Source organism: Podarcis muralis, chromosome 7, assembly GCF_964188315.1.
Source record: "Podarcis muralis chromosome 7, rPodMur119.hap1.1, whole genome shotgun sequence".
In the NCBI taxonomy this organism is placed as follows: domain Eukaryota; kingdom Metazoa; phylum Chordata; class Lepidosauria; order Squamata; family Lacertidae; genus Podarcis; species Podarcis muralis.
Genome location: NC_135661.1, coordinates 78431379 through 78441225, shown reverse-complemented (window position 1 = coordinate 78441225; position 9847 = coordinate 78431379). Strand labels below are relative to the sequence as shown.

General features: G+C 45.8%; 1 protein-coding gene across 1 annotated transcript; it reads right to left on the bottom strand.

The window, feature by feature from the left end:
- Positions 1 to 3995: 3995 nt before the first annotated feature.
- LOC144328609 (phospholipase A2 inhibitor and Ly6/PLAUR domain-containing protein-like) lies at positions 3996 to 7966 on the bottom strand. The gene is made up of 3 exons (XM_077932614.1): positions 7915 to 7966; positions 6373 to 6531; positions 3996 to 4179 (listed from the first exon to the last, which is right to left on the bottom strand). The coding sequence occupies exons 1-3, from the start codon at positions 7964 to 7966 to the stop codon at positions 4007 to 4009; spliced, it is 384 nt and encodes a 127-aa protein (XP_077788740.1). The 3' UTR covers positions 3996 to 4006.
- Between the last annotated feature and the right edge of the window lie 1881 nt (positions 7967 to 9847).

Below are 9847 nucleotides of genomic sequence, written 5' to 3'. Positions count from 1 at the left end.
ACCATGGTGGCACCTCCGGATGCTGCACCCCCCTGCAATCCCTACACAGATCTGGCTGGCACAGACCACAAAACCACAGCTCGCCCCTATACACGAAGCCAAGCCAGAGCACAACAAAATGCAGTACAACCATCTTCCCAGAAAAACTCTTCACAAAGTTCAAGAGGTCAAGACACAAAGGCTTTAGCAACTAATCCACACCTAATGACCCACCTAAGTGGTACTCAGGATACAACTCAAGAAATCACTCAAGATATCCCTCAAGTAATTAAGAAACAAAAGAAGAAAAGGCACACTAGCCTGGGAACTTCCTCTCTGCCCAAGAACATTAGAGGCCACACCTCCTCAACAGTATTTATAGGAACTCAAACACTGAGATCCTGCTCTGTTCCAGTAACAAGAAGCCGAAAGCACCAGCCTGAAGATGACGAGTGAGACCTCGTCGAAACGTCGCCTAGACACCCCAACTTTTACACGGGAAGACACCCGAGGACACCAAAACCTGCATTCCTGTACCCGTGAAAATCTACGAAAGCAAATATATATATATATATATATATATATATATATATATATGCAGGTTTTGGTGTCCTCGGGTGTCTTCCCGTGTAAAAGTTGGGGTGTCTAGGCGACGTTTCGACGAGGTCTCACTCGTCATCTTCAGGCTGGTGCTTTCGGCTTCTTGTTACTGGAACAGAGCAGGATCTCAGTGTTTGAGTTCCTATAAATACTGTTGAGGGGTGTGGTGTATAGCCTCCAATGTTCTGGGCCGAGAGGAAGTTCCCAGGCTAGTGTGCCTTTTCTTCTTTTGTTCCTTAGTTGCTTGAGGGATATCTTGAGTGATTTCTTGAGTGATATCCTGAGTACCACTTAGGTGGGTCATTAGGTGTGGATTAGTTGCTAAAGCCTTTGTGTCTTGACCTCTTGAACTTTGTGAAGAGTTTTTCTGAGAAGATGGCTGTAGTTGTGCTCTGGCTTGGCTTCGTGTATAGGGGCGAGCTGTGGTTTTGTGGCCTGTGCCAGCCAGATCTGTGTAGGGATTGCAGGGGGGTGCAGCATCCGGAGGTGCCATCATGGTTTGGCTACTGGATGGTGTCTGTAATTTATCTGTGGAGAGGGTCTGGGTTTGGGTCTGGTGTGGTTGATTGGTGATGGCGTTCTGTGTGCCTCTGGATCTGGTGTCAGTTTTTGTGGGGAGGGCTAATTTCCAGATGTCTGGCAAGCGGGATGTGTCGTCACGCTTGTTCATGTTGTGAGGGTGTTTCTCTATCTCGATGGCTTCCATGATTATTCTCTTGTGGTGATGTTCCATGTTAGAGAGCAATTTGGAATCTGCAAAATTAATTTCGTGTCCTGTTTCTTTCATGTGTTGGAAAAGAGAGGAAGTTTTTTCTTCTTTTTTGACGGCATTCTTGTGTTCTGCGATACGTGCATTTATTCGTCTGTTTGTTTGTCCAATGTACGTGGCTGGGCAGGTACATGGAAGATGAAGGGCCCCCAGTGGCCAGACAAATGTTCCAGGAGGACAAATGGGCCTGTGGGGGAACACTGGCAGGGGAGGCAGGACTGGTTAGACTCACCAGAGACAATGATTTTGCTCAAAGGAAATTTAGGGAGCTCAAGGATGGTCTGGGGGCTTTGAGGAGAAAGAGGGGCTGTTCTACAAACGGACACTGTATGTAGCGGGAGAGTCCTTGAGGGTCAGAGTCCTTGAGCAGTTCCATGACAACCCTACAGCTAGGCACTTTGGGCAACACAAGACCATGTTGTTATTTAAGTGGGATTTCTGGTGACCCAAGGTAAGGGAGGCTGTGCGGGAATATATCCGAGGGTGTGACATGTGTCAAAGAGCAAAGAGGGAAAGGGCGGCCCCGGCTGGGCTGCTGGAACCCTTAATAACACCGGGGAGACCATGGGAGATGGTGTCCATAGATTTCATGATGGACCTGCCCGAGGTAAGATGGCAGTCCTGGTGGTGGTGGACCTACTCACCAAGATGTGCCACTTTGTGGCATGCTCTCATGCTGTGTCAGCTGAGGAAACTGCCAAATTGTTCCTGAATCACATCTTTTGGCTGCATGGGGTCCCTTCTAGGGTGATTTCTGACCGTGGAAGACAGCTCACCTTGCGTTTCTGGTGCAAGATCATGAGTTTGTTGCAGGTAGAGGTGAGCTTTTTCACAGCCAGGCACCCGCAGACAAATGGACAGGCGGAGAGGGCAAATGCCATTTTGCAGCAGCACTTGTGCTGCTATGTAAATCAGCGGCAGAACGATAGGGTGGAGAAGCTAGCGCAGGCAGAGTTTGCATACAATAATGCTGAACACGTGACCACAACGATGAGTCCCTTTCCTGCCAATTACGGATATCATCCCAGGGCCTTTCCAGAGTGTGAGGAGGAGGAATTGAGTTTACCAGCCGCAGAACAATTCACAGACGAGGTGGAGGCCATACACCAACAGCTCAAGATGACTCTGGAAAGTGCCAAGGAGGCGTACAAGAAGGCGGTGGACAAACATAGGAGACCGGGGGAGGTTATCCAAGTGGGGGACAAGGTGTGGTTGTCATCTCAGGGGCTGCCTCGGGGGGGGGGGGTTGCAAGAAACTGTAGCCTAGGAAGGTGGGCCCCTTTGAGGTGATACAGCAGGTCAAGCCATTTGCTTTCAGGCTGAAGTTGCCGGATAACATGAGGATACATGCAGTGCTTCACAGGTCTCTGCTGTTGCCTTACAGGGAGGGGCACAGTTTCTGGGGGACGGAACAGGGGGCCCCCACCCCACCTAGCGTAGAAGAAAGGGAACTCTGTAATGAAGTGATGGAGATACTTGACTCCAGGTGGAACGGACATCAACTAGAATACCTATTTGCCTGGGAGGGGGTTCCTAGTTCGGGAAACACATGGATTCTGGTGGGGCGTGTGACTGAGGAGTATCTCATAGAGGAGTTCCACGCACTCTTCTGGCACAAGCCCAAACCCCCGAAGTTGTTTTTTGGGGAAGTGTTTGGACCCACAGTGGACGAGGGTGACTTTGAGGGATTCCCGCCCTCAGGGGAGGGGGAGGGAATAGGGGACGAAGTTGCCGAGGTCTCTGATGAGGAGGAAATTTCCTGGGACCTCCCACCAGGGCAAGGATTGTCGGGGGGGAGCATTTTTTGATTCCACAGAGGAGGAGGACGATTCCTTCATTGTTTCCCCCCCTCCGGCCAATGCCAGTGAGTGGGAAGCAGCTCTGGACCCCACCGATGGGGGGGGTGAGGGGGAGTGGATGTCAGGGGACTGATATTGGAACAGGGGAGGGAGGCAGGGGAACTGTTGGGATACAGAGAGCCTCCGAAACTTCTGAAGAGCAGTTCCTCTTCCAGCGGGGGGGGGGGCACACCTCCAGTGGAGAAGAGAGGGAAGGGGCCAGCAAAGCGAGGAAAGGGCTTGAGGATGCTGCTGAGAGACCCAGTGCCTCACCTCACCAGGCTTGTCAGGAGGGACAAACACCACTTCCATCGCCCAAACTTGCACAGAGGGGTGAAATGCAAGTGGGGGGGGGGAGGCTTCGGGTGCCGAAGTTCTTATGTTTGTGGAGAAGCCAGAAGGGGCCACTCTCAGATTGTGCAAGTGACTAAGACGGACATGAACTTTGTAGATCTGCACTGTAAATAGTTAGCACAATAAAACCTGTAAAAGACAGGCTGGAGTCCTGCCTGGTTACTCACGAGCAACAACCACTAGCTTCTGACATTTTATTTTCCATAACCATTTATTTTGCATTATAATGATCATAATGAAGGCTTGACTATTTTTTAATGATACACTACAGAGTTCTTTGTATTTAGAATCCACAATCCCCACATTCTGACCCCTTTTTCTCTGCTCTTGTTTCCCTTTACCTCCACCAAAAGCAAGAAAGAATAAAACAGAGATCGCGAGTCCTGGATTTCACCACTAGGCCTCCAATTCCCCCTCATTGCCATGGATTTTGGAATACACAAGGAGAAGGTCTACACTGTCCGATTTACCCTTCCTGTTCAGGCTGGTGTGAGATTCGTGAAGCATTATAACAGCTTTCTTCGTAAACTGAAATAAGAAATTTCCCAGCTCCAATAGTTCTTCCTCCATTTTTCCGGATGGCACAAAATTTTGTTGTTGCACAACCTTTGAAAGTGAAAAAGGTGATAAAGAAGAAATCTGGAAAACAAAAAGAAGTGTTGGCTTTAGTCCTTTTCCCAGGGAATAGGAGATGGTGCCTGTGATGGTGAATGAGAATTTTAACACGTTAGTTTTAAAAAGGGTATATTTAAGAAATCTGAAAAATATAATTTCATCATAACATGAATGTACAAAATTTTCAGCATTAGGAATTCAGGTAAAAAAATTACTCAGATATAATCAAAATTGGCACCCAAAGGAGTCTCAAGACATGAAGTTTATTAATAAACAGGTTATATTTATAAAATATAATGAAATTAGAGGTTCTGAAAACTGCCCTAATTAACCATGTTAACAAAATCAAATTCTTGTGGTCTGGTGATTTGCATTAAAATGACAGGAATTCAATCCCAGTATCTCCTGGGCCTGTTAAAAAGGCACATGCTGTGGCCACACAAAGATATTTGAAAACAACCTGCCATGAGTCAACAAGGTGATCCAGCCGCATAAGAAGCTGCAGTTTCACTCCATTGTCTCTCAGGACGGTTGGATGCCAACTGAGGCTCCCGCACTGTCAAAAACTGTGACCTAGCCATCCAGACAATCCTCCTTTTATTTTACCATATCTATTTTCATGTTAAGCACATCTAACATGAAGTGGGAGAAAAGGGGGGTCCCAAAAGCCAATCAGGAACTCCTATCCGAAAGGATGGGGGGGGGATATAGGGCAGAGGCAGCTCAAATGGCCTGGACTCTGCCTCTTCCTTCCTGGGGCAAATCAGCCCATATACCCCTCCCCTATTCATTTCCAATCCCCTCTTCTTTTCAGGAAGAAAGGGTGTGGTAAAATTGGTCCCTCTCCAAAGAGTATTATTCCTCAAAAACGCTGTTGAAAGGGGTGGGGGTGCATGTAAGGCTGGATCCAGGCAAATGAATACAGTGATACAGTTAAATGATTCGGTTCAATGTGTTGTGAAATCCCAATGCAGAAAGATAGGACTCCACATCGCCGTCTGGGACCACAGTATTATAATGCATATAAAGCAATTTACCATATTTTTCGCCCCATAGGGCACACCAGCCCATAGGGCGCACCTAGTTTGGGGGGGGGGCATAAAGAAAACAATTTTTATTTTCCCCCCCAGGCGCAGGGCTGGGGTGGGGCAAGCCCGAGCTTCCCCCGACCCCAGCCCCCAGAACAGGCTGCTCTCCGCAAGCCGTGGGAGCCCTCCCACGGCTTGCGGAGAGCTACCCAAAGCCCGGGCGTGACTCCTCAGCGCGCCCGGGCTTCAGGGTACAGGCAGCTCTGCACAAGCCGTGAGAGGGCTCCCGCGGCTTGCACAGAGCTACCCGAAGCCTGGGCATGACTGCTCAGCGCGTCCAGGCTTCGGAATAAGAGGCAGCTCTGCGCAAGCCGTGGGAGGGCTCCCACGGCTTGCACAGAGCTACCCAAAGCCAGGGCGTGACTGCTCAGCGTGCCCGGGCTTCGGGGTGCAGGCAGCTCTCCGCAAGCCGTGGGAGCCCAGCGGTGCACACCGACCCCTCTTGCTCTCCAGGCTTCAGCGAAATCCTGCATTTGCCCCATAGGACGCACACACATTTCCCCTTCATTTTTGGAGGGGGGAAAGTGTGTCCTATAGGGCGAAAAATACGGTATCTTTTTGCAAATTTAGTTAAATTATGACAGCTAAATCTTTGGAGCAGCTTTTAGGAGGATACAGAGCACCTACAGGCAGAAGAGAGTGGAAATTCTGTTGCACAACTATAAATCCTTGCACTAATGGTCTGAGTTAGCCAGATACTGCTCATTGTCACAGAATTTAAGGAAATTTAATTACATTTCTTTTACATAAGAAATATGCTTTTTGAGAAAGAGGCACACATTTTGTCCTGCACTGCATCCCAGTGGTGGAAAGATCCAGATGCAACTGGGGTGGAGCAATGAATGCATTTTCCTCTTTGGTTCAGAAGAGTATTTAATATAAACATCCCGATCTGAATCCTGCTTCTAGACAAGCAAGTGCATTATGAAAGTTAAAGGGCAAAGTCCAGGCGGGCAAAACACCAAGGAAGAGTGCAGAGAGCAGCCAGTAAGAGATATGATCCCTATCACTTTTCCAACAATGTGCAATGGAAAAAGAGAGGAAGGAAGGGAGAGAAGGAGATTAGGACAGAGTCTGCGTGACCCAGCCCATGTCTAGGCCTTTCCCCCTGACTGAATAGCAATGTTACCTCTAGCAAAAGCTCCTTTAAAATCAACACATTGGGTCTCATTCTCAAGGCAGTTGACGGTCTTCTCACTTTTACACTTTCTCACGTTCTCATTTTCTCCTTTGGAGAAGCAGGATGGGCACTGCAGACCATTTTCAGCCAGCATGTTGCGATCAGGAACTTCCAAGATCAAATGTAAAGTGAGCATGTTAATGTCTTTGTCTATTTTTGTATCTCTGTGTTATATAAATGGAATCCACCCTAGTAACTTACAGTTTTGCTGGGGCAGCTGCAAGTGTTCTTGGATGAAAACATGATCTAGAAACAATCTGGGTTCAGGGTTGAGCATGGGACAAAGTCACCATTGGTCTCTGAGATGAATGACCTTTACCCAAAGTGGGGTGGGAGAGTGTGAACTTTTAATCTCTCTGAATGTATTCATGCCATTGATTATGGTGTAGCCTCTCTGAAAATATAGTTTCTTAGTCCTCCATTTTTGTACAGAGATTCTGTCTCTCTTCTGCTCTTCAGCAATGAGCTATCCAATAATTTTTGTGAACCGCCCCGAGACACCCAGGTACAGGGTGGTACAAAAATTCAATAAATTCAATAAACAAATTTCAGAGAATGCTGTTAGGTAGGGTCTTATATTTGCACCATTATAACTGCTGGCTTAGGTAGTGCTTGCCAATTAAAAGACAGAGAAGAACCAGCTTAAGGGTAATTCAGGAGGACACTTGAATAAGATAGGTGGGTTGTAAGGTCCATATTTGAAACATCCAATTGAAAGTGAACTTGAAGGGACCATAAGCTATTTATGAGCAGTTCAGGAGCTTAGGTATCCAATTATATCGTATTTTTCGTCCCATAGGACACTCCGCCCCATAGGACGCACCTAGTTTTTTGGGGGGGAAATAAAGGGGGGGAAAATTTCCTTTATTTCCCCCCAAAAAAAACCAGGTCGGGGAATAGCGGTATGGCGGCGCTCCGCCTCCCCGCTGTCCCCCGAGCTTGTGGGGCTGGCGCTGGGGAGACGCACGCTTCTTCCCAGCGCCAGCCTCCAAACCAGGTCGAGGAACAGCCGGATGGCGGCACTGACATCCCTCTCGCTCTCCAAGCTTCAGCGAAAGCCTGTATTCGCCCCATAGGACGCACACAGATTTCCCCTTCATTTTTGGAGGGGAAAAAGTGCGTCCTATAGGGCGAAAAATATGGTATATCTGATCCTTCTTGGTGCTACTTCAAGGGACAGGAAGAAGGAGGGGCCTGGCTGGAAAGGCAATCCATCCCTAGTAGGTCCCTCCCTGCTGCCTATTAGGTCCCTCTTTTTCACAGTATCTCCTCATGCCTGACTTTCTGTCCAATCTGAATTCCCACCCGTTGAGAGCCCCTAATAGTCCTGAGGTGCTCAACCCAACCTACAGCCATCTGGGGCTGTCTCACCCCATCTGAACGAGGCACAGATTCTCTAAGTACTGCTGATTGACAAAGGATCCAGGCCGTGGCCAAATCCAGTGCACCGCCCTAACATGTTAATGATTCCACAATGATGCAGAAACTTACGGCTGAGGGTTTCATTGTTACAATAGTCAGTGTTGCAGCATTGTGTCTTCATCTCAAAGAATTTACCATCCCCTGCAGTAAAGCTGTAATCGCCTAAGTGACAAGAGCTGGATGGCAAACATGTATTCTCAATTTGCACTTCCGGTTTTTCTATGAAAAAGAATTTGAAAGAACTATCAGGATCTGGGTGGAAATGTGGTCTATTGCTACTAAAGCACATTCAATATAATGGTTCCAATTTTCTGTGTTACCCGAATCAGGACCTTTTGAAAAATGCAATATGGAAGGTATTATTCAATTTGGCAATCTAAAGTGAGGTGCTGTTTATTTATTTAAATGTGGGCACACTGCTATATCATAAAAGGAAAGAAATATTAAAATGTTTTTCAGTTATAATACATAAAAGATACAATAAGAACCATATTAAAAGTAAATAGATTTCAATAAACCAGTGTATTCTTAATGGTCTGCACAGGCCTGGTGGAAAAGAAAGGTTTTCTGCAGGCATTTAAGAGTTCATCTCTCAATCAATCAATGTTTCTGAGACTTACTCAATGTGTGCTTTGAACGGCTAGGACAGGAAATTTATGAAGTTAAAGCATCTGGAACTCTAATTTGAAGAACTTTAATCTGAGGAGCCTTGGGACCCTTTGAATCTTAGAAGTTTCTTCAGAATTTTCTGCAAAGGCTGCAATTATGTCCTGCCGATAAATTTCTGGTCTTTTCCCTTCCCACTCTCTCTCTCTCTCTCTCTCTTTCCACGTTCCCTTATGTTATTCATGATATTTTCACCTCTGCTTTAAATTAGAGAATTTTGCCCTCCTTCTTTTCTCATCCTCCTTCTTTTCTCATCCCTCTTTCTCATCTGACTTCCCCCTCCCTTTTTCTTTTTGTTTTTGTTTCCCACTATAATAACATAATTAACAACCTAGCCTCCTTACCCTCAGTTTTGAGGAGAATTTAACCTGACTATACCAACTTGAACAGGAACAGTATTTAATCCAAGACGTCTTTCTACACTTTGAGATAAATAACCAACTGAACTCAAACCTGAGAAAAGCAAATGATATGTTGAACAACTTCAGGTTCTGAAAAGCCGGACATTATTTGATGTAACCAGTGAGGACTTCTTGAAATATTCACATCTCTTTTAGGACTACAAAAGTGAACTAATAAAATTTAGAACCTGAGGCAATGAACTGGATTAGGCCGACAAGTGGCTGAAAACTACAGAAAACTACAGAGATTGAACAATCTCTTTTGGACTACAAAAAGAGATTACCATCTGTGATTTCTGTCTTTTACTCTGCTTTCTTTTTTGTTGTTGTTGAAATAACTATATTAACACACTAACATAACCTAAATATATGATAACAAAAGGTCATTGGTGAAGCTAGTGGGACTGCATAATTTGAATAAGCCAATGAGAGACTTCTCTTTTCATTTGGGGGATAAAGGCTGGATGAAAACTAAAGAGGAAATAAAGTGATGTAAGGAAAGGACATAAGAATATATAGATAAAGGGTAGAGGAAAGATTGTGTGCCCCCTAGGGGAGAGAGTTAAAAGCAAAGCTAATTACTGAGAAATAAACCATAAAATGTCGGGGGGAAACAGGGAAAAAGTAGGAAGGACTACAGGAGAGAGAAAGGCATCCCGACAAGAGGAAATCAGAGATTTAGACATTCTATGGTTAAAGATTAAAGAGGAGTTTAAGCAAAGTGAATTACACATGGAAAGCAAATTAGGAGAAATACAGGAACAGATAGATAGGAAAATAGAAAGTGCCATAGGAGAACTTTCTAGGAAGATACAAGACTTGACAGTCAAGTCAAAAATAATTGAGGAAACCAATAAAAGAACCCAAAAAGAATTGAGAGACCAAAAGAAAGAAACAGAAAAATTGAAGGAAGAAGTAAAAGATTTAAATAAAAT

Excerpts from the sequence above, each read along its gene's own strand:
- LOC144328609 (XM_077932614.1), bottom strand. The coding sequence starts at position 7,966 with ATGAAGACACAATGCTGCAACACTGACTATTGTAACAATGAAACCCTC. Across the intron at positions 6,532-7,914 it reads TAACAATGAAACCCTCAGCC|TTCCTGATCGCAACATGCTG; the intron begins GTAAGTTTCTGC and ends TGATCTTGGAAG. Across the intron at positions 4,180-6,372 it reads TAAAGGAGCTTTTGCTAGAG|ATTTCTTCTTTATCACCTTT; the intron begins GTAACATTGCTA and ends TTTGTTTTCCAG.